Source organism: Buteo buteo, chromosome 9, assembly GCF_964188355.1.
Source record: "Buteo buteo chromosome 9, bButBut1.hap1.1, whole genome shotgun sequence".
Classification (NCBI taxonomy): Eukaryota; Metazoa; Chordata; class Aves; order Accipitriformes; family Accipitridae; genus Buteo; species Buteo buteo.
The window spans coordinates 29,116,885-29,140,948 of NC_134179.1; the positions used below are offsets into that span (position 1 = coordinate 29,116,885).

A 24,064-nucleotide genomic window follows, 5' to 3' on the forward strand; every position below is an offset into this window, starting at 1 on the left:
TTAAAAGCTAACAATAATACTCTAAAATTTTAACTTTTTGAATTTGTTCACTGGACAGCAATTTCATAGTCCATTTCTACTCTGCAGTTAATCTGCTTATTACTGCTACACAGAGGAGAGAAAATTACTTTTTCTGTGTATATGAAAAACACAACCACTAATATCCAAGGTATTAAGAGGTTTTTTCCCTTTGTATTAAAACTTAACTGGTAGGTGTGGGGGTTTTGTTTGTTTAGGGAACATACTGAATTTTACCTTTCTATAAGTGTAAACCAATAAAACTATTCACTTTTGGGGGTAATGAGGGGAAAACTTTCTGTATGTCTCATTTCTATGTACTATTAGCAACACTGTAGGGATACAGACACAGAAATCCCCAGTGCAGACTGAAATACTGTAAGACTGAATAGTTGTTGTATGTGACTTCCATAGGGTATGGTGCATGTGCTCTGAGGAACAAGTACCCTACAATCACATGCATTTTGTATGATGAGGAAATAAAGAGAAAAAAAACTTAATAGCAATTACTTCTGACTGTATCAACAATGTCTTCCTGCAATTTACACTCACTAAAAATGATGTAACTTAATACAGAGCAACTCCTAAAACAGGCTAGTGGTGTGGAGATACACAGACCCACCAGTAACATCTGAAAGGAAGACCACATTTCAGATACATAATTTTAATGTAACAGGACTGTGCACGTAAGCACAGAAAGAAAACATTGGATAACTAAACATCTAAGAAATTTCAGAGCTAAAGATACTAGATTCCAAAATCTCCTAACGCAAATATCTTTCTAGAAGGATCCTTTGAAGTTGAATGTTCATCTCCAGCTGAAAGCATATCCGGAAATATATTAATGTTCCAAAGCATGGTAAGTCTGACACACCATTGCCCATGCTGCAGCAATTTTTTAAAAAGCAGTTTAAAATATTGGTAAGAGCTCCCCTTACTGGTCTGCCTTCAAATTGTTAAGTCTTCAGTCCTGAGAATCTTTTTCTATGAAACAAAGATAGGTAAAATATTATTTCTATTCAACATTTAAAAAAAAAAAAAAAAGCCATATCATATTTCTACCAGGGACCCTATTTTTTAAATTTCTTATTAGTTGTTAAGTCATAAGACTAAAGATAATGACTTAGTTTAGGAAAAATGTTTTTCTGCGTCATTATGAACTTCACCAATTTACTGAATCCTTAATTTTGTATAGCACATGTAAGCCTTGCCAAAGTCTGAATTACAAAACAAACATGGACACCCAAATCTGACATAGAGTAATGCCTCATTTCACAGTAACCACCACCAGCTTTAATGGGATCATTTGTGGGATAATTAGCGAGTCAGTATGGGAAAAGGATCAGAATCTGCTGTGGAATTGGGAACTGCAAAAAGATTTATTACAAAAGCTTGCTGTTTTCTTCAATGGCCTATTGCCTGGTTGGGAGTACAAAATATACTTCTCAGCCTGTGTTGGTTTATATGATTAAAGACTTGTTGATTTTTTTAATATATATACACACACGCATATATGGAGACACAGTTTTTAGAGCCCTACTTTTGCAAGTTCAGCCTAGAGGCTGACTGAAATTGGACACTTCACGGTGATGATGCCAACTAAGAAAGGTTAAAATAAGTCATTTTAATGACACCATGAAATACCATTATCTTCAGCTCACTGTAAACAATCCTATTAATGCATAAAATACATGTTCTCTAGTTTGTTCTCACATACTTCAGGTGGCCCTGCAGAGCTAACTTGAGTGAGAAAAAACAGTAAAATCTGTTGCTATGCCACATTAAAAAAAGAATCAGAAGATACGCTTTTCAATACACCCTACAATCCTGGAAAGACTGTAAAACAGCACTTGGAGAATTTTTTGTATAGTACATCACACCAGCCATCTAGGTCTCAGCACTGTGCTACATAGAACAAAAAACAAACTATCATTATAAGCACATTAAATTTCTAAACAAATAAACAAAACCACTCTACCATTCTTCATTCCAAATGGATTCAGATGCCTACCTTTTTATGAAACGACACTGTCAGTTTAGCTACAAAGTCAAATCCACTCAATCTGGCTTCTCTCAGATAAAATGGTGCAATTCTCTGAAGCATTCTCTATTTTCTTTCAACAGTTTTCTTTCTTGAGGCCACATCCATTCTCTCTACTGATTGTTGGTTATTTCCTCCTTTACTGCACTGGACAATTATTCTCCCTGGGCTATCTGTTGTACTGGAGAGAAGGAAAGGGGACTTATGCACTGGTAACAAGCTAAGAAATTCATTATAATCTCTATCTATACTAACTCAGGGCCATCTTCATCGTGCTGCCAACCCCCGCGTTAAAAAACCCCATCCTCCAGAATTAGCTTATCTCACAATTTCTAAAAGTATCTAAATATGTGACAGCATTTAGGCTTATTTTCTTTTGTGGTACACTATGGTCATACTACACAGCTTTCTTTTAAGACCATTAATAAACAAACTTAAAAAATAATCTGAGTCTTGAACAAAAAACAAAACACGAAATAGTGTAATTTTCAATAAAAATGAGGTGCTATTGCGTTATTTTAATGGGAAGCTCCATTTTCAGTTTCTACCCCCTCTTCCCATTTAATATAAATATTTTGTTTGCATTGTTCCAATTCTCTTACCTTGCTTTAGGGAGATCTGTCACCTTTCTGTCAAATACTACTCTTTAGCTTCTGCATCTGTGTTAATGAAAGTGGTATTTATAAGCCTGTTCAAAGTTACAGTAACTACCCAAGAGCAATTGTTTGCATCACAAAACACAAACAAGTGAACTTGCAAGCTTTTTTAGAGCTAAGTATAAATAAGTAGCAAATAAGAAACAAAGTTCAAATAAGTGTCCTTTAGGTACTTATTCTACTATGTTCTTCCTCCAGTAGACAAGATACTTTCAACTCAGACTGAAAGCAAAGTGAAGCACCAGCTCAACCCTTAGCAGTGAAAGCCCATCAAGATAAAATTTGCTGCTTCAACAAGAAGCAATAAGAAGTCTACCATTCAAGCTCTATTTTTGCTGCTCAAGTAGGACCCAAGCACAGTATAGTCCCTATGCTAGACACTAGCAAAAAAAAAAAAAAGTGAACTTACTAGCTATGGATAGGAATGCTGAATTAACATACAACGTTCCAAATACAATCAGAGCTGATGTTCTCACCATATCAACTCTATTAGCAAAACATGTATATATTTAAATGGATCTCCTTTACCTTTTATTCTCAAATGCTTCCAGCCTTTAAAAATAATAAGATATTCTTAACACAATGTTTAATTCCAAGCTCCACTCACCAATAGTATTTCACACCTAAAGGAAAGCCTGTGAAAACATTTAAAATCTGTCAGTGTAAATGTTAACTATCTCAAAATGTCTTGGTATTTTTAAAGCTAGTATCTACTTTTCTCCCATCTGGGCAATATATATATGTATTCTTAAAAGCACTGTAAGTTTTAGGATTATATGCATTTAAGAAAAAAAAAGCTTCCTGGGGTCCCACTTTATTCAACTCCAGAAACCCTTGTGTGTTTGGTGGTTTTTTTTAATACATACATGTACTGAAGTTCTACAAGCTTCCTCATTGGATTTCCTTCACCACACTACATGATTCAAGACCCTTTTTTCCCCAGAAATTACAGAGAACTCAGCTCCTCAGACCCCATTTGGAGATACCAATTTGCTTCTTCATATCTTTTGTTTACTCTTCCAGCACAGAATCAGTTAGGCCTGGTTAGGTTGCAGGAAGGATCTAAGTCTTGACAGGTTTAGAAGTTAAAACCCATAAACATGATTGCTCGAAAAAGATTGAGAGCATGCCTAACTGTTTAGTTTATACAGTTTGGAACTTTTATCCCTCTGTATTACATAAGCCATTTATCACTGGAAATGTAAGCTAAAACACAGGTAATGCAACAATAAAGCTGTACAATTACCAGGAGAAAAAGCCAAGAACTGCAAGAAGTTTATCATAGACTTAAAAGGAAAATCACAATAGAAATGTAGCACTAGACATCCTAAATACAGGTAAGTTTAACAGGTGTAATTCTGACATGACTTTTCAAACACCGTCCTTCAAAGAGAGAGGGATCATCTACGTTTCGTCAAAATCTGGATGGAAAATAAACCAAGTTTCCAAAGGATCTAAGACACTTCTAATAAATTGCATTAAGCCAGCATGCCATGTTAAGACTACTGATCATCTCTCCATTAAATGAGCATCCAATTATGTTCCACAAAATAACAGTTATGAGGTCAACATTTGACCAATCTCAAGAAAGAGTTAAGGAACCATAAACCATTCATACAAGATTTCAACTTTTTATTTCAAGTGAAGATGTGTAGCTGGTTCTTGATCTGTGTGACTGGGGAAGCATCCATTTGTAAAAGAAAGAGATGAAACAACTTGGACCAAACCCCATTGTTCTATTCTTCTGTTGTTCTATGAAACTAAATTCCACAGGGCTATTTGTTCATCCACATGAGCCTGAATATATGCAATTCTGCAGAACGTTCTTTGGACAGCTTTGTGATTAAAAACATCTAATGAAACTTGCTCCTGAAGCTTCCCTATTCCTGGGGAAAAAAAAACCCAAAACAAAACAACAAAAACAAACAAAAGCCAAAAAACCCAAAACCACCAACAAATCTGATATCAGTATCTACTGGACAAGAAAAAAAAAGCAATGGTGGGAGAGTCAGTAAAGAAAACTGTTCCTTATATAAGCCTTTCTATTTACACTCGTTTTTTCCCCAAAGATAAAAAGATGGCATCTATCTGATGTACATGAGCAGCTCTGAAAACCAAGCTTCTGTTTGAAGTAATATCCTAGAAGTCTTTCATTTATAAATGATTACTTATAGATCCAATAAATTTGACTATTTTGAGTAGGAAGTAGGATAAGAGAAAAGGTAATACATGTTATTCTTTTTGTTTCTGTAACCTATATCTGCCACATTTGTAGACAGAAATCTTCACAGGTTTTATCATCATGCAGTAACTGACTTACTAAATAAGCCAGTGTCTGAGATAGTGAGTTACAAATACAGTATAACCCCCCCCCCCCCCAAACTATGAAATTATGAGGCATTTTCTTTGCAGCAAAGTGCAGTAGGGGAGGAAGGCTAAGCTGAAGAAAGAAAAAAAAAAAAACAAACCAAAAAACAACCAACAAAACCCGAACACCCCAAAAAAACCAAAACCAGCTTTCTTCTTCACAAGTAGAGCAACTAAGTCTTTATTTCCCCTTCCTGATCACATGCGTTATTGTGACTAGGTATTAGCTTCAGTGGAAAAATACAAGCAATTGTATCTAAATGACTGGTCTCCCATTTGTTATCCCTTTAATTTGGTATTGTTGATATGCAAGTAATCAATTTACAGTTAAAATGGAATGATCTGAGATAATGGATTTTGTCGTCCCCCTCCCCTCACATCCCCACTTCCCCTCCAAACACCTAGATTCCCACCACCACTCCCCAAACCCGGAACACAAAACAAAAGAATGGATGTGGCCTCAAGAAAGTAGGCAAGTAGTATGGAGCATTTGTAAAATGTTTGAAAAAAAACCCACAACCCCAAACCAAAAAAACTCAAGAACAACTAACCCCCCCCCAAAACCTCACACCAACTTTCATTTTGGTGTACAAAAGCCATTAAGTTAAAACAGTATCTAACCATGCCGTCAACTTATGGAGATGTTCCATCAAGCACAGATCATACTTTAACAGACACTCTTTATATTCTGTCAGTCACACTATAACCAAATTAATCAATTCCACAGGAATGTAACATGTCAGAGGAGTTCATATAGCATTCCAAAACAGAAACACTACTCTAATTTTTGAGTCATAACACCTTACAAGATAAAAATTCTAAAGGAAAAACAGAGAGCATGCATCAAAAGTTCTCTAGGCAAGTCTTCAAGTGTATCATTTTAAGGATTTTAATAAAGATACCATAATCTTTCAAAAAGAGAAATAAAATCCAATTCAAGAGTATTTTGCCTATGAAAATGATCCATTTTCTAGAGTAGCCGCTTCCATGTAGAACTTACTAACCACAGTGTATCTATTAAAACAGTAACAACCCAAGCTATTGAAATACACTATTCCAAAACTTGCAGTAATCTCATTTCTCTAGTCTTTTTACTTCTGAGTAATAGGAAAAGAGTTCTGGTCCATTAACTCGCCCACTCTCTCCTGGAGGAAGTTAACCAACTCAGCTAATACAAAGACATGAGTTTCATCCAGGTCTTGTATGATGAACTTCTTTCCCAATGCATTTGACTCATCCAAGTAGAGCAGAAACTGCTTCATTGCTGGGTCACTGTAAAGACAAACACACATCAGATCCCACCTCATTGCAATGAGATACAGTTAAGAACAAATTAAAAAAACCACTGTTTGAAGACACTCCTAAAGTTCTTTGGGAAATTAATATTAATTTCAAGAGCTGCTCACAACTTAAACAAAGTTTATGTAGCTGTGCTGGTTTTGGGAAATTGGAGCTGTAACTTCAGGACCATCTGTGCAAGCAGCTGTGTGGTACTTAGTTCCCAGCTGGGGTTAAACCACAACAGAAGCTTTTGAAAAAGTTGTTTCTCTCACAATAGTAATTGCTTGGATTACTTTAGAGATAAAAATAAACTGATAATGAAGTCTAATGAGAAGAACTAGCTGCTTGATTAGCAGAGAAGTGCCCCTATGCTGCTGTTAAATTAGCTTAAACAAAAAATAAGGCAAGTTTGAACTTACATTTCTATCTTCAGCAAGAGCACCATAGAAACAGGTTTTCTTAAAGTACGTTTTTGTTTGAGGGTAACCAAAACCCAGAACATAGATTTCACTCAAAGTATTATAGCACAGAGAAAAAGCGGTCATGTATGAATTGTACATGTATCACACCGTAACTGAACAGTCTCTTCTTTTTCATGATGTCACCTTCTAAGTTAAATTAAGTGTTTAAAAGAAAACATTTTGGAAGTATGAAAATTACAGGTAACTGAAACAGTTGCATTATACTAAGCAGCTAGATAAAGTGGCTTAAAAATATAAGCTCTTTGATCCACTGAAATTTTAAAGAATTCAGACTGTATTATTCTGATACTAGTTTTTCTAAAACAGGAAAAACATGCTTTTTGGTAAAACTTAGTATTTGATTGCAACAACTGGTGAAGAATATGTGCAAGAAATACAGGAAATTGGAATCAGGTAGCTCAGGACACTTTCAAAATTATGAACACAATTGTTTTCGCAACATAGTAAGTCTTAAAAAGAATTCTTAATAACATAGTAAGTCTTAAAAGAACCCCTTGGTTAACCTTCTCTTTTTTAAATGCAGTATGAGGACTAATTTTCCCTTACCTAAACATATATATGGTGCAAAGACATGCACTATGAGATCAAACCCTTCCCCTGCCCCTTAACCAGCAACTCAAAAAACAACCTTTAATATTAGCCTCAAACCTGCAGAAGCATGACTAGAGTAAGATGAGTTTTCAAAGTACAAAGTGATTTTGAGGAAAGGAGAATGGGAATGTCTGGAAGCTGTATCTTCTTTAGAAGAGCCATTATTTATGCACTCCAGTATGTAAGAGCAGAAACAAAAGAGAAACGTAAGAATTGAGAAAAATCAGATACCAGAAATATGTTGTTCCCAGCATCCATCCACATCCCCCTTTGGATTGGTGCAGGGAGATTCATTTTTTGCTTGTTTCATTCAGTTGTACTTTAGTGACTCACATTAGTAGTACTAGATGGCATAGCTTTTGTCCTAGCTGGTATGACCAGCCTTTATGATGTTAGGCAGCACCCACAGACTGGTTTTCACACAATCAATGTACAGAACTGTAACCAGTGCCAGTAGATATATGCCACAGCAGAAACATTGATCTCGTTATAGTACTTGAAGATTATAATCCTTGATATGGTGTCTTCAGAAAAGTTTAGCTATTTATTGGAAGAATATGGATAAAAAAAGACCTGCACGACATTTCACTATTTTATTTGCATGATTTACACATTCAGAAGTGTCTTTTTTTTTCCACTCCCTATCCATTTGGTATCTTAAACACCCTCAGGAAACTGGGTTGTAAAAAACTTGTATCTGAAGTGTAAACAAGAGGACAGGTTTATAGTAATTCTGCATCTTCTTCTAGGATGGAATTTTGTGCGCAATCATAGGCTACCCTTACGCATAGGTGGGGAGAAAACAAACAAAACCAAATCACCAAGAGCTAGCAAAACCAACTCAAAGGTCAGTTTCCCACGGAGCTGTTGAAAACATCTGATGGCATAACAAATGCTGTAGATTTGTTATCAGAGAGAAAATACCCTTCCCTTCCAGGGAGGATGATTAAGTTCCATGCTAATACTAAGTGGAATGTGGCCACAGAGCTGAATAAAAACACAAGGATCTTTAGGTATGTGTAAAATAAATACATAAGGTGCAAAGTAAAATATTTTGCTAACTGCTTGAGATTTTAGAACTTCTTGTCTTGTCAGTCAACAATTCTGCTCTGGGCATCATCACAGTCAACTGCAGGCATGCAATTTCTTGTGCTTCAGGTACTACCAGGGAGCCAAATCTGAGAAGACAGGCTTTTTGTTATAGCAGAGTTTAGACTCTGAACTGCTCACACATAGCCATTAGACATCCAGACTTCAGCTGGATAGCATCCAGCCAGCCCAGAAGTTAGCTGCTGCAAGATCACGGCTATATGCAGGCACATCACAGAGGTTGAAGGTTCTTCTGCTTTTGTGTAGATATAATCTGTTAATATGTTTACAATCTAAGTGTACAACAGAAATTTTATATGTCGTATAATGCTATGCAATGACCCCACAAATCCTGACTGATGCTTCTTTTTACTTTGGAGGTAACCAGTTATCTGATGCTTAGTCTAGAGACTTCAGATTGTATGAAAACATGTTTACTGCACATACATCAAAAGCTTATTTTTACAAACTACAAGCATACTCCTTTCAATTATGATCTACAAACAGAGCCACATGTCAGCCTTGAACAGAATTTGGACTGGAACTGATGAAAAAAGACAGGAGAGAAAAGATGAAAGATTATCTCGCCTCCCTCTAGAATCAGTAAAGATACACATTGCTCACAAACAACAACAACAAACCCCATTATTTGTAAGCAATATAAAGAACAAGAGGGAACATCTAATAGCTAAGCATAAGCGGAAAACAATATCTTGAAAAGAAAAGTTAGTTTGGAATTAGGATTACCTACAACTGCCTCTTTCCTTCTTCCCAAAAGGCCATACTCTCCTCTTGTCTGCTTGTTCAGCATCATCCCTCCTCACAACAATTTATTTTTTTTTGTCTAGACTCTTAAGTTACTTAGAATATTACCAGCTCTAAAGAAATAAGTACTTTCACACAACAAGAAGCAGTAAGTGCTGTTACTAACCATTCAATCAGAACACCTTTCAGAACATTCACCATCTTCTCAGTTCTCTCACAAACACTGACAGGAAGAGGTGACAAGAACAACTCTTGCTTTGGGTTACACACGTAAACAGAGGAAATCTGAAAGAAAAAGAAACAACGCCTTGGTTGAACTCATTGACCCTTCAAGACAGCTCGCCTCCCCCGGACCAGCAGCGCTATTAGGCCGAGGCCGGGGGCTTGGAGAGAGGCGCGCCGGGCCGGGCCGGGGCAGCAGGGCCCGCTCAGCTGTGGCACTGAGCTGTAAAAACTGAAGTCGCCTCCCCTCACCCCTGAGTGCAGTCCAGGCACCTCTGCCCCCCGCCAGCCCCGCCGAGCTCCTCCAGCGGCTGCGGCCGACTACCGGCCCTTCTGCCGGCGGAGGCGAGCCGCGGCCTTGCGAAAGGCGGCCTGGGCGGAGGAAGACGAGCCCCAACGCGCCGCTGAGACGGCCAGGGACGTTGAACGGGCGGGCCGACTCCCGCCCGACAGGCCCCGCCGCTCCCAGGAGCTCCGGTCCCACCCGCCCTTCACCTCGGCCGCTACCGCCGACCGCTTCCCTGACGACAGAGTTACCGCACCCGCCGGCGGCCGCTGTGCCATACGCATGCGCGACCTCCCCCTCTCCCGCCTCCGCTTCCGGCATCGCCTCCGGATTGGCCGGGCTACCTGCAGCGTGCTGGCGTCACGGGAGCGCGTAGGCGCCGGTGCCGGGAGGAGAGGCGGAAGGTAGCGGCGGCGTTTGCCCGGGGGCGGGGGGGGCTCGGTAATGGCGGCTGGCCGGCGGGCGGGGTTGGGCTCTGGGGCGGGACACGGGGGATCTCAGCCCCGCCGTCACCGCCCGCCGAGGCGGCGTGCTTGTTTACCTCACAGGATTTGCGGTGTGTTTTCCCGGTTTGATATTTATTATCGCTTTAATGATCTCGGCCTCTAAGTCCCTCCCGGTTCCGGGAGCCCGCAGCGGCGAGGCTGCCTGCGCCGCCCCCCGGCGCCCCGGCCCGCCGAGCGGCATGGCCCCGCCCGGGCGGGGGGGAGACCCCGGGGCAGCCCGCGCTCGTGAAAAATATCCAGAAATTAGTGGTGCCTTAGGCTTCACCTGCTCCGTGTGAGCGCAGAAAAGGTAACAAATGTTTTTTTTCCCCCTCTGGAAAGAGGCACGGAGTTATCCCCGCTTTGCTCCTTGGCCTTTGGATGTTGCATTGCCTAAAATTGTATTTTTTTCAAATGTGCCCTAATTGCAAGGCAGCAGTGTTGCTGCCCCACGCTGGGGTAATGACAGAAACGTTGGCACGATGCAGCCTCATCGGCGTGGGCCGGTGCAGGAGTTTGTTGCAGACTGCAGAGCTCCCTGAACCAGCTGTGAAACGGTGCAAAACGCGTCCTTTTGCATTATATTTGGGTATACCTAAGCATATTTGCTCTCAGACCTGAACAGGGGATCCTGGCAACAAAGAAATGGTACTTGCTTTGGCCTCTTCGGTTTGCAGGTGCATGTTTTGAATTCAGGGAATTGTGGCACCTGGTGTCACTGAACTACATGTTTATTGCAGTTACACACTGTGGCTGGGTAGAAGAATAAATATGAGTACCGTGGTTCTGTGAATAAAGATAGTAAAGGCACTGCCACAAATTAGAGTGTTTGGAGGAGGGGGAGGTGTCTCCAGAGGACTGATTGTTAATGTCTTTAAAGTGTTTCATAGTGTTGTGTACTTTGTTGAAGTGAATGGATAAACACAATGCTGAAATGACAGAAGCCAAAAAGTTGTCTGCTGTGATTGTGGCAGTGCTGGGGTAATGCTGATGTTTTTCCAAAATCTCCCAAACACAAGCAAGAGAGAAGGAAAAATCAAAACTTTGGGGGAAACAGGAAAAGAGGAAGGCATCTTAATGGAAGGAAAGAAAAAAGTCTCCTTGTTTAGAGAAATTGGACGCTAACATAAAAAGCAATGTAAGCTCTTTTTTTTTGATCTGTAGAGATTGCCTTCAAGGAGAATATCAGGGGCTCCCATATTTCAAGATCAGATTTACTGATCAAGATCTACACACCTGACATTTTATCATTTTGAGTTAATTGTCATTGTGGTGATATAGACTTAATTTGACATTTAATAAGGATGTCTATGTTTCCAACATAATAATTTGATAAATATATGAGAAAGAGTGGTGTGGTTTAAAATCCATTTAAACAGATTAACTCGGTGTTTCAGCCAGTGTAGATGTATCAATGCAGACACTAGATCATAAAAGATGAATTTCATGTTACTTCTGCAAAAACGTTTGTTTGTTTTGTGGTTGCTATAAATGTTTGATATTCTTTCTGGATTTTGGCATAATTCTTGTACTAAAAATACTTCACGTTCTGTCTACTAAGACTTGAGATTAAGTCTTTGGCAGAAGTAACATGCAGCACTTGATTGTTGTCGTGGGTTGCCAAAGCCAATTTGTTTATTTTCCTAACTTAGGTAAGTTTTTCTTATATAAATCAAATGTAAAGGCAGTAAATTTTGCTACTGCATAAAATAGTAAATATATGTGAGTGGTAGAAACAGGAATTGGTGCTTTTGCCTGGCCTAAATTGCCTTGGTTTTCAGTGCTTGACTAATGTAACTACATTTTCTTTGCACCTTATTGTGCAGAGGTTAAGATACAGCCTTGATCAGTGGCCTAAAGAGCATGGCTTCTTTATGGTCCCTCCTGAATAGTCCCACTTGTTCAAAGAGGCAAGGTAATATCTGGAATGTGTAAGGAAGTTGCAGCATGCTTGTCTTAACTCATCTTCCTACCTGTAAAATCAGGAAAGTTCATGCCTTGCACCATAGATAGGTCAGAAGAGTAAATCGTTTCATATTTCTGAAGAACTCGGATACTACTTTCATGGAGACAATTACTGTCAAGAAGATTCATGCTCGCACAGGATTGCTTGCACATTCAGGACTTTGGTAATTCTAAGATGCATTATATGTGTTTGTGACTGGAAAAAAAATTCTAGTTTGATGTCAGCATTCAGTGAATACAGTGCAATTAGTCTGTCAGTATTCTGTGTCTTCATAACATTGAATTGCTAAGGTCTTAATTTTAGAAAAGGTTCTCTTCTTCATGGCTATGGCTCGGTTTTCATTCTTTCACATGTGTAAGAATTTTTCTACAATGAGATGCATCCCCTATGTTTTACCTGTAAGCATGGCCGATGAGTTTCATGAGCTTATGGAGTCAGAGCATTTTAGAACCATTACTTATTTTTTTAGCTGTAGAGTTTTTATGTTCTTGAAGGATTAGATGGATTTGCCCTTTAAAGGCAAAAATATGTAGTAGTTAGTTCTTGGAGCCTTGTTAGGCAAATAAAAGACTTGCTAACACAATCAATTGTGAACTTTAAAAGCAGTTGGTTACTGAGTTATATTAAAGCCCGTGTCATATTGAGTAATGTCTTGATGGAGATATGAGCATATGTGGTATTTAAGGCAGAGTTACTAAGAAGTAGGAAAGGAGACTTGCAAGCAGAGAAATTAATTGGAGATACATACTCACTAAAATCAACAGTAACACAATTGTATGAAAAACTGCTTTAAACTTTACTTGTAATTGAAATGCAGTCTATTAAATTGAGGAGTTTATAGACTTCTTTAATTAGAGCACTTTATATGGAGTAAAATGACACAAATATGGTTTATTGTGACCTTTGCTGTAAATCATGACCTTTGCTGTAAAAAGACAGGAAAAAACTGCTATAGGTTTTCTGCTGTGATTCTCAAATCAATCATTACTTTTTCTTTTTTTTTTTTTTTTTTTTTAATACGCAGAATGTCAGTGGCTGCTTACTGTATATTTTGCTATAGACAAATAGGAACCTCTGGTCCAGCCACAAAAACACACCTACCCTGGAATGATATCAGTAAGTATAGTTCTATATGTATTGATCTGAGGTGTTAATAAAAAGGAAAAATCTGTGTTGGTATGATGCCATGCATAATTAAATGATACTAAACATCTAAATCCCTGAATACTTTGTGATTAAAAGCTTTTATTTGCCTAAAGTGGATGTCTGCTTCTGACCTTGCTTTGCATGGTGATATGTATAATGACACCAGCAGATTATCTGGGATTAGAACATGAGATGAGGGTGCCCCCCCCCCCCATGCAATTCATTAAACTATCTTAAACTCCATTTTGTATCTGATTTTTTTGTAACCTCTAGAGCCATGAAACAACATCCATAAACTGTGAATAAAGTTTGAATAAAGTATGTTTCTGTTGTTTCTTCCTCCTTTACTGATATTAGTTCTGCAGTCTTTCCTGCACAGTCTCTGCTTTCTTTGGTGCCTTCAGAATTGTAAGAATTGTCATTCTATACAGAAGTTTATTTTTGAGCATTAAAAGATAGGATATTTCCATTTCTGCTCTACAGGAAGCATTGCATTTTTTTTGCCTTTTCAACCTTCTCTGCCAGTTATTTCTTCAACGTGTAGCTGCCTCTTGTCTGCATGCAAAATTCTTATGGTCTCGCAAAGACAGAACCTGGTGGCAGTGGTTGTGGGGCAAATCTCCCAAATCATGCTGAGGAAAAGAAATTATTCATGATAGGTGAGATGTGTTTCATTGGGTTTGCTGCTACTGGTAATAATAGAGTTTCTCCGTATTGAGATCCTTACATCCAGATAATCAGCTCAACTTTGTCCAGGCAAAATAGCTCAAATCTGACAGGATCATTAGACTTAAAGAGAAATTGTTGCAAGTGGCATGTGTTTATTCAGCTGTTTGCTTTATAAATTAGATTCAATGGAATCATTTAAAAACCATATATTTTCTTAGGGATACTCTGCAGGACTTTTCAAAGAACATGCGTACTCCTGTATGTATTAATACACATTGAAGAAATATCCACACCATGTAAGAAAAAGTTAAATCCTTGTAATCTAGAGTTCCAAATGAATGCTAGTGGTACAGGCAGAGAAAGTTTACTGTTGATTCGTGCAGCTGAGTGATGAATGTAATTAATAGGTAGCAATACTCAAAAGTAAATAGCACTGGCAGGATACATGTTGTATCGTCTTGCTTAGGAGAGCAGGAAATTCTAATCAAGTAATGTTTTCTCTATTTTTAAATTTAGATAATGATTTCCTGAAGGCCAGAGAGCAATAGAAGTTGTTTAAAAAAGCTTACTCTTAATGGCTGACATTCTTACTGTCTCATAATCAAATGCTAACTGTGTTTATATTGAGGTGATGCACACAACTTTGTTTGACATGAATTTTTCATCTTTTCAAGGAAAAATTGCAAAAGTAACTGGATCGCTTATACTAGGGTAAGTTGTAACTGACAAGCATATATGTAACTTATGTATACAGTTAAAATTTCAATTCACATATCTTTCAAAAAATGTGACAGTACTAGGAGACCTTTAGACATGGTAGGATATAGTTTTGAAGCATATTTTCTGATAGTTGTTACTTCCAGTATTTTAAAGTCTTTTCTCTGCTTTGCTCAATTAAAATAATATGCAGACTATTATATATTCAGTAAAATCTGGATGATTTACACTAAAGTGATTGTTATCATATTTTTGCTATAATATTTTTAAATTAATATTCATGTGCAGTTTTCTTTTATCTAGAGGTTTTGTATTCATTACATATGAAGTCCTGTCCTTAAAGAAGTTACTGCAAATTGATACTCAAGCTATACATCAAGAAAAACTTAAATCCTATGTATACATACGTACAACTTCTGTAAATCCAAGTGACTATCAAGGTAAGATGCATAATTGTTTGGGTTCTAAAAATAGAGTTTTATGAGAATAGAATGTTTCTAGAAGTCACCCTTATGTAAGGAAAGTTATATTTCCTGAGATCTGTTACAAAACCAATATTCTTCACAATGTCACCAAATTTATTTTAAGCTGGTGGCTGTTTTTTTAAGATCGTTCTATACATACAGTTCTTTATGTATGAGAGAATTCTCTACATATATGTCCATATGTGTATGTGTGTGTATATTTTATATATGTATATGAAAAATAATGTGAGAACTGTCTTTCAGACTTCTAGTAATCTAAAAATACTCTTGTAGGCATCACATACCATGCCAGAAAAGAAATCCATAAAGCAGTGAGGAAAATTCTAGAAACAGAAGCTAAAATTTTCCGGAGACCTTTTAATGGTAGGTATTCAAGGCATGGCTTTATCTGTGATTATTATTTTTGAATAGTAAAATATAAGCCTTTTAGAAAGTAAAATAATTTTCCTTACAAACTTAACGTGTTCTTTTGTGTTTGAAACAATGGTAATATTACTTATAATTTTCTGTATTAAGATAGAATATTAGTATATTTTTTATGTGTTAAAAACATTCCTTTTCTTAACGTAAATGAAAATGACGGTTGAGAAGAGATTTGAGGGTTGTTTGTTGGGGTTTTTTTCCTGTTTCAAAAGAAATTTGAAGCTTAAGATACCATGTTAATATTTGATACCAGTTTTGTGTACAAAAGGCATTTGGGAAATGAGATACTCTCAAAATTTCATTTTAGGCAAGTATGTTATGCTCTCCACAGAACTGCCAGTATTAACTGAAAGCAGCACACTCTTTTTGTAAGAGTGTGTCACTGCTTTTTAGAGTAATTTAAAATAAGAATTTCAATTCATATAAGAAACTGTGCTCCTGAGGCATACTATCTATTCTCATTTAACTGTCTGTTAAATGATTATAACAATATGTACCTCCACTGCCATGCTATGAAATTAATTGTTCAAGGTCAGAGCCGCAAGATTTGCTAATTGTTTCTAGCACCTGCTGGAAGCTGGCAATTCTGATTGGTAAGTGCCAGCTAGGGGGTTTTGTGTGTAACGTATATATGAAATATCAACTTGCTGCCACTAAAATGAATCAAACCCATCCTATTAATTTAAGGATCAGCATTTTACTGATGTCATCCTGGCATTGTGTATTGCACTAATTTAATATTAAAACATTACACTCTAAGTTATTGTTAACAACTGATATTCAAATATTAAAAGAAACAGATCTTTTTACTCAACAAATAGAAGTGTGACTGTTAAAATGCTCATTAATAATAACTTCAGTTTTATTTGTTTCCTGGTAAAAGAACAATTCAGTACATTTGATGGAGAAGATCATGAATGTGCCTTATGGCTTCTCTTAAAGAGAAGTCAGTCAGAAGACAAAGAAGTCCGACTGCAGGCTGTACAAGACCTGGCAAACAACAGTCACTGGCATGGTAACGTATGCTGATGTAGCCTAATTCATCCCAGAAATGCGACAAAGTCTCAGTTAGCTGTTCCAAGTCTGCTGCCAACATGAAAAAAAGCTAGTAGCTGCAAGAAGTGTAAATACGTTCTGTAATTTGGTCTAAAATGTGTGTGTGAGGGGGTTATTTATATTTCAAGCAATTGTTCTTTCTTAATACCCTGATACAGGGTGTGTGTCTGCAGTGCGGGTCTCTGTTTCCCCGCCAGAGAATTACACCACTGCTGTGGTGTGGGAGAGCAGTTCGTGTTCATTGGTTCCTTGGTTTTTCTGTTGGGACTGCTAACACAGTCACAAGTTCTGGCAGTGATTTTTATAAGGCTCTGTAGGAGTGAGTTTAGGGCCATGGTTAAGTTAATAAAAATTGGTTAGGAGCTGATAATTAGTAATAGCAAGGTAGTAATGACAAACTAGAGGTAGAGGACTTGTATGTGCAAGCATTATTTGTAAGCCATTTTCCATCCTAGCTGTTATTTGGTAGTAATAAGTTCTTCCTGTTGCTCTAGCAGCAAATATCGTTGAAACCCCAAGTAAAGGGGGGGTGTGTGTATGTGTGTCCTCCTCTCCCATTCATCATTTGTCCACGTGAACTAGGTGACACCCTAATCTTGACTCTCATTATTCTGGTATCCAGTCTGTTGAGGACCTTTCACTCTTCCAGTGCAATTCTGTGCCATGGGATTTATCTTGTTTCAGATTGCCTCTTTAAAATTCTAATTAATTTCCCCAAGCAATTTACATCAAAAAGCTGCGTTTGAAAATATTTGAAACCTAGGATGTACCAAAATTGAAGCTTTGTGTACTAATTTAATATAACTGTCTTGTGTTTGTAGGAGAATACTATCTGTTAGCAGGTGATCTCAGGTTCTCAGTGCACAAGAAGGCCAGTACTCGGGAATCTAGTTGCTTTTTGTTATCTCCTTTTCTCTGTAGTGCTCATTGCTGTAGTACTTGGATGTTTCACAAATAGTAATTATTCTTGCCAACTACCTCATGAGGGAAGCAGGCTTTTTTTTAACCTGCTATTCCAAAACTGAGTCCAAGAAAGGTTAAGACTGAAAGTATGTGCTGACTTCTCACAGCTAGGACCAAATTGTTCAGCATGCCTGTTACTGTAAATACAGTATTTCGCTTGTCCAAAGCACAGCTTCAGTGACTTCAATTTGCAGCTGTAAGTGATCTGCACCAAAGAAAAAATATGGCCAATCTGTGACTGTGAAAAGTATATTTTAAATGGCTTGTCAGTTTTGTTCTAGAATTGTATAACAGTAACAAGGATAGAAACAATTTTTTATAGAAAAAAGTATTGATCCACTTTAAGGTTTGTTGGGTTTTTTTCCTTCAGTTTGCCACTTAATTTCAGAGCGTAATTTTCAATTTCTCCAGCTATAAAGTAGGTAAGTTTTGGAAGGGAATAGTAGTTACTGTTTAAATCTGGTTTCCCTTCAGTAGGATAACTGAAAGTCTCTCTTGTATCTTCAGTAAGAAAGGGCTGTTTAAAACTGTACTGTGGTGCTATCCTGCCTTTTCTAAGGTCACCTGATTTTGTGATGTTAACAATTTTATTGCCTTTTGTATCATTTAACATTAGATGTCTATGTCTTTGCAGCATTTGGATTTAAGGCTCCGGTTTTTAATGCTGTATGCAGAAAAAAGTATGCAAGATGCTTTTCAAATTTTAACTCAAGCCCAGGGTATTAAGCTTGGGTCTATAATCCTTGTATTCCTTTCACAGTGGCAACACTGAACATTTGGTTTTGCTTGTGTTCAACTTATATCTGAGGACCTTTATCAAACTGGTCTATAATGAACAATTAGCGCCCAGTCATATTTCAGCTCAGTATAATGCTGGTCTAACATCTGCAATTTTTATCTTTTGGAATTTGTGGTTACAAAATCAGATCTTATTTAAGTAGATTGCAGAGGTGGTTCTTTTTTCAAGTATATTTACAAAGTAGAGAAGAAACTACATTTAAAACCAAATTAAATATTTAAGGTTAGTTTTAACCCTAACACTGAAGTTCTTGTACTACAGATTATCAGTATGGTACAGTTGCCCAAACCTGTGATCAAAGGACTGCTATAGGTTTGGCTCGATCCAAAGATATCGACCTTCGCTTTTTCCTGCCTCCACCACCATTGCCAAAAATAAAGAATGTAAGTAAATGAAAAGTAGGTATTCGATGATTTTTGCTTGGTTGTTTGTTTTTAGTGCTTTTGATGTTGGCAACTGTACTAAAGTGGAGTTCTTCTAAAGTAACTAACAAGTAGTAAAATTAAGACCAAAATACAAAACCGTAATACAGTGATATACCCCTGGAGTATATCTGCAGTAGTGAATGGCATGATGGAAAGAAATAAGGATGGGAGTGTTGATCAATTATTTTTCTTGGACTGTATGTCCACATTACATATTTATCAGTGAAGTTTGAGTCAGTTACCAGTCTGATACAGACACTGCCTGTCTGTACCTAATAGGCAATGCGAAGCAGTCTTATATTAAGTCATCCTAGATTGCCTTGTTGATACTGACAGAATCCTACACATAGGGAGCACTCCTGGAGGCCTTTGCATCCTCACTGCTAGTGTAGTGCTCTGCCGTAGGCCCACCTCTTTATTGCCAGCTTTTGTGTACCAACAAATCTGTATTGGATAGATTTGCCCCTGGTTTGTTTTTATGTTAATTTGTAAGTGTGTGTGTATATATATATATATGATGGTTTGAGCAGTCATGTCATCATGTCAGCTTCTTCAATAAACAGAATTGGCACACAAAGGATAATATAAGAGGTCTTTTGTAATGCTAGTAGAATGAATGCTGGCAGAAGTCCCTGTCAGAGAATACCTATATATATTAACCAACAAAACTCTGAAAACCAGCATTGATTGGTAGTGATATTCTCAGTTTTTGCTTTCTTATCTTTGTAACATTACATGACAGTGAATCTGTACCTGTCAGTCCTGCAGAACTAGGTTATACTAGTATATGGTTGTGTATATGCTTTATTTTTACAGCAGTATGATTGCTAGGTGATTGAAGATAAGAGTTCCCAATCTGCTGCTTAGGAAGTTGAAACAAATCATTGTGTCAGCAAGTGTTGCTCTGCACATCAGATATGTCTCTACCTCTGATTGTGGCAAGGACTAGAATAACTACAAGTTCCATGACTGTGGGCAAATAAAATTACTTTGAATCTATTTTCCTGTCATCTACCCTGGATTATTAAATTAACATCTATATGAATATTTTGAAGATAAAAGATTAAAAGAAATGTCTGTATTTTTTACTACTAATTTTTATGTTCATTTTTAATGGAGCAGCTCCAAAATTACTGTGTAGTTAGGGGTGAACTTTTAAGTTTCCTGTGCCGAGAGAAACTGTGTTTTTTCTTCTGCCCTTCAGACCTGTTAGAATAAGGCCACCAAAGTATGAAGTTTAGAGCTTGCTTTTCATCACTTAGTGGTTTTAGAATTATCAGTTTCCAAAGTCTTTACAGGTGTAACTATTAAACCGAAGTTGCAGTGCACTCAAGTGCAGGGTTTGTATTTTATGGCCTTATTAATATGTCAGATTCCATTATTTCAGATCTTTCTTTTCTCTGTTTTGCTTCATGCTTTGAACAGAACTAAAAGCTATTTGTGCTTATTTCTTACAGGATTATCCCATAGAAGATGAACTTCGCTTGTTGTTAGTATCTTTACCTCAGACTGGTCTTGATCCATGTGTCCAGTACTTCACGTCTCTTGCTTTACGTGAAAGTAGTCAGACTCTGGCTGCACAAAGGGTGAGTTCCCACCTGCAGAATAGGGCTATTTGGGTTCTTTGTTCCTGCAGAGCTCAAAGATTCTGTATTTTTGAGCATTATAAGAGGAAGAGAAATACAGAGACTTTGTGACCGTACAGCATAAGTAAAATCTCTTCTACATGTAGTCAGTCTGCCTGAAAGCTTGTTTATCTTTCCCAGCTGTACTAGTTGGTCTAGTGAAAGATTATATCTTTACTTAGAAGCCTTCTCTTAAAGCAGATATTTCAATGTCTTGTCCAGAACATTTCCTTTCCCTTGCAGTGCTCATAAAATGATTTTTCACATTTTGTCTTACCGTTGTTTGAGTGTTCTTTTACTGCTAAGATGATTAAACCTCTGTTAAGTCTTACTAGCAAACTGGTAAGTTGTTAGCACACCTTAAATAGTAAACTCTGTCACCTGGAAATGTATCCCTATAACAGGTCACTGTTGCCAAAACCAGAATTGGAAGAGCCAAGTGGTCTGTTTGTGGACTTGGAAACTAGGAGTTCTTCAACTCTGTCCAACAACTTCCTAAGTGGCTTTAGGAACATCATTTAAAGTGCTGTAATTGCTTAAAAATAATAATTGTAATGCCAGTGCCATCCACTATCTCTTGTGCATTTTATTTTTTTCTGTAAAAGTGGTGACTTTTTTAATGGGTGATTATTATTTTTTGTAAGATGCTATAATAAAAATGACTGTCATATTTTAATAATGATGCCAGTCAGGCTTTGTTTAGAGATCCAGAGTGCAATAACTTTTTTATTTCCTATGACACAGTTACGTGTAATATTCTTACGCTATCACTCCTTTATTGCTTTTACAGCCAGAGCTCTTGCTACAAAGGGAGCTTTGGTAAGATACCACACATGGAGGCATTTTGATAATCATGCTGTTCTGGAAAACTGGTTTTTATTGAGGTTATGCTGGTCTTCCTACTACATAATTGAGAGAGACTGGTCTTCAGACGCTGTGCTATGTGTATAAGACCTTTTTTCCTCCTCTTCTCATTTTTGCAGCTATGGAAATCTAGATGCAGTCAGATTCTTGCTTTTTTATGCTTAAGCAAATGATCTTAAAAGACAACATTCATTAACAAAATGAAAATCCTACATTTTCCCCCTTTATTGTATGGTTTGAAGTTAATAGACTATGGAGACTACTGACTGAAAATCTAGTTAATATTTTCAGTTAAAAATAGTAGATATTTTTATGGTGTACTGTTGTGTAATTCGTACATTTTGAAAAGTGCATACATGCTGTGCACTCTTTATAGCAATTTCTGCAGATCATTACACACTTAATGTTTTAGTTTAGAAATACTTTATGTAGCCATTTGGAATGTGGTATAATTTTTAACTGATTCTCATTTCAGGGAGGCTTGTGGTGTTTTGGAGGAAATGGACTTCCATATTGTGAGACGTTGAGTAAAATCCCTTCAGAGACAGTGGAACTCTTTTGCTTGCAAGCTTTAGTGCAGCATTCTAAGGTAATTTTTCCTTTAAACTATAACTGAAAAGCTACATTTATAAACATTCCTTTCTAATATTCTCTCATATATTGGGAAGGAGTTGCCATTTCCTTGTCTCCTACCCCTCACCCCTTCTGTAAGGATGTTCTGACAACTGAGACTGGTGTGAATTGGAAGGCAGCATAACAAACTCATTTTTTCTCATGGGAATTGTATGTAAATTCTGTTATTGTTTCTAATTAGCCCATATAAGTTCCCCTGTAGCATACCTGTATGTATCTTTCAGGAAGTAAAAGGGCAGCTCTGATACAAAAAAGCAGGAGAGAATGCCTGAAGTCTGGATGCCTTTTCTGTATAGGGCTACCTCCCACTGACACCCAAAGTCATTGGAGATTGATATCATGAGGAAACAGTGTTTCCATTCTACAGCTTCTCAGTAAGCGAGATACTGATGATGCGAAATTCTCAGTGCAAAGTATGCGTGTATTTGTGTTGGTGTACCTCAGCTCAGAAAGCTTACAAGCAGTCTCTTCTTACAGCTCTTAATGTAACTCTAGTGCCCGGTTTCCAGAAAGCAGAGTAGCTTCATGAATTCACTCTAATCAGAAGCCAGAAAGGAATGCAAACCTTGGCTATTCACAATGGCCCTCTTTCAAGGGTCACTGCCTTTGGACAGGATATTGCACAGCATGCAGCTAACACAGTGCATCTTCACATGACCAGTCTGTTCTTTGCAGACACAGATGAAAAGTATGGAAGACTGTGTAACAGTGATTCGTCTTGTTTCTTATTGCTGCACTCTTCTGTGTGCACTTAATTGCTCAGAAGCCAAGCGCACTGAGCAACAGTGTTGAGAATGCCAAATTGTTATTGGTAGTAGGGATGGATAAAGTGCACTTTGCCAGTATTCCTTTCACGTCTTCCATATACATAGAAATTCTGACTTAGTCTAGAATTTTTTATATTCCAGGTTTTCAGTTTAAACAAGTTGTGACTGTACTCATTCCGAACGTGTGTCTGTCTTTGTTGAAAGCCACAGACTTGAGGACCATAACTACCGCACATTTTTAAGCACTGTAGACAACATGTTCAAGTCGTAAGCATTTGGCCAATATCAGTACTTGACACTACAACTAATTAGTGCGTATTCATCTGCTTGGACTAGAATCTGTTGTTGCCCTTAAGATCAATGATGATAGCAGTACTATTTGGAATGTAGAAATGCCTTTGCATTTCAAAGAGAAGGGATTATAATGATTGCATTTTAGGTGGTAAACAGGAAGACAAGTAGCTCTGGTTGAGATAGTGCTTTAAAAAATGCAGACAATTGTCCTGTTCAGACTCTTGAACTTTAGTTGAAATTTGATCACGCCAAGTGGAGAGCAATCTCATCTCCCTCAAATGCGGAGGAGACTAGAGTGATGGTACTCAGCATCTTCAGGGTTGTCAATCCATAGAAATCATGCATTTAGCATATTAAAATATTTACTTCCTTTTTAACTATGGCATAATAAATTCTAGATTAATAAGAATTTCTGTGTAGTAAGGGCTCTGCGTTATATCGGCTCCTTAAAATTCCCTGCTTTGTGAATTAACAGCATCTCAAAGAACCTTTTGCAGAACATCTACTTATTGTATTTACTGTATAATGCTAGGTTTCTTCTCACTGTGATAAAATTGAAGCTAAAGGAGGCCTTCAGCTACTACAGAGGATATACCAGCTACGTAAAGATTCAGCAAAAATACAAAGGAATATAATTCGCATTATTGGAAATATGGCTTTGGATGAACGTCTTCATTCATCCATAGTACGTGCAGGTAAGAGGAAAGCAAATACCAGCAGTCTGAATGTCAGATTTCTATTCTAAAATTTTCAGATGATTTGGTGCTTTTGTAATTGCAAGGGACCATGGTAGTGGTGTCAGTTTTATATTTGGGGGGTGGGGAGGTGTTGTTGGGTTTTTTTAATACAAAAAATACAGACGATTTAGATGGTGTTGATTAAAGACTCCTGTATGCTGTCTAGCCAATATATGTCCGTGCTACAGAGGTGTTCTAAGTCCGATGGATGG

The 24,064-nt window shown here is 37.5% G+C and overlaps 2 protein-coding genes across 16 annotated transcripts in view; one reads left to right on the forward strand and one right to left on the reverse strand.

Annotated features, from left to right (window-relative positions):
• Positions 1-5,947: 5,947 nt before the first annotated feature.
• Positions 5,948-10,096, reverse strand: GTF2H5 (general transcription factor IIH subunit 5). Of its 3 annotated transcripts, none has more exons than XM_075035923.1 (3): positions 10,055-10,096; positions 9,457-9,575; positions 5,948-6,354 (listed from the first exon to the last, which is right to left on the reverse strand). In XM_075035923.1, exons 2-3 carry the CDS (start codon positions 9,489-9,491, stop codon positions 6,174-6,176), a joined length of 216 nt encoding a protein of 71 aa, XP_074892024.1. In that variant the 5' UTR covers positions 9,492-9,575; positions 10,055-10,096; the 3' UTR covers positions 5,948-6,173. The 3 variants fall into 3 exon arrangements, with proteins under 3 accessions (XP_074892024.1, XP_074892022.1, XP_074892023.1); XM_075035921.1 differs by having other exon boundaries at positions 10,008-10,096; XM_075035922.1 differs by lacking the exon at positions 10,055-10,096 and adding an exon at positions 9,765-9,962.
• A 1-nt stretch (position 10,097) lies between these two features.
• Positions 10,098-24,064, forward strand: part of SERAC1 (serine active site containing 1) — a 30,070-nt gene continuing 16,103 nt past the window's right edge. For 4 of the 13 annotated variants that reach the window (XR_012651664.1, XR_012651665.1, XM_075035910.1 and 1 more), the window contains exons 1-10: positions 13,278-13,365; positions 13,940-14,054; positions 14,739-14,775; positions 15,070-15,221; positions 15,540-15,629; positions 16,573-16,704; positions 18,769-18,890; positions 20,390-20,518; positions 21,897-22,010; positions 23,648-23,810. Coding sequence is in view for 11 of the 13 variants with exons in the window: in XM_075035910.1 (XP_074892011.1) it covers positions 13,357-13,365; positions 13,940-14,054; positions 14,739-14,775; positions 15,070-15,221; positions 15,540-15,629; positions 16,573-16,704; positions 18,769-18,890; positions 20,390-20,518; positions 21,897-22,010; positions 23,648-23,810 (1,063 nt within the window). In the remaining 2 variants the exon portion in view is untranslated. Of the gene's footprint in view, positions 10,203-10,334; positions 10,355-10,424; positions 10,594-12,023; positions 12,413-13,271; positions 13,366-13,878; positions 14,055-14,692; positions 14,776-15,069; positions 15,222-15,539; positions 15,630-16,572; positions 16,705-18,768; positions 18,891-20,389; positions 20,519-21,896; positions 22,011-23,647; positions 23,811-24,064 lie in introns of those variants that run through there. The other 9 variants (XM_075035915.1, XM_075035919.1, XM_075035918.1 and 6 more) reach the window with 9 other exon arrangements.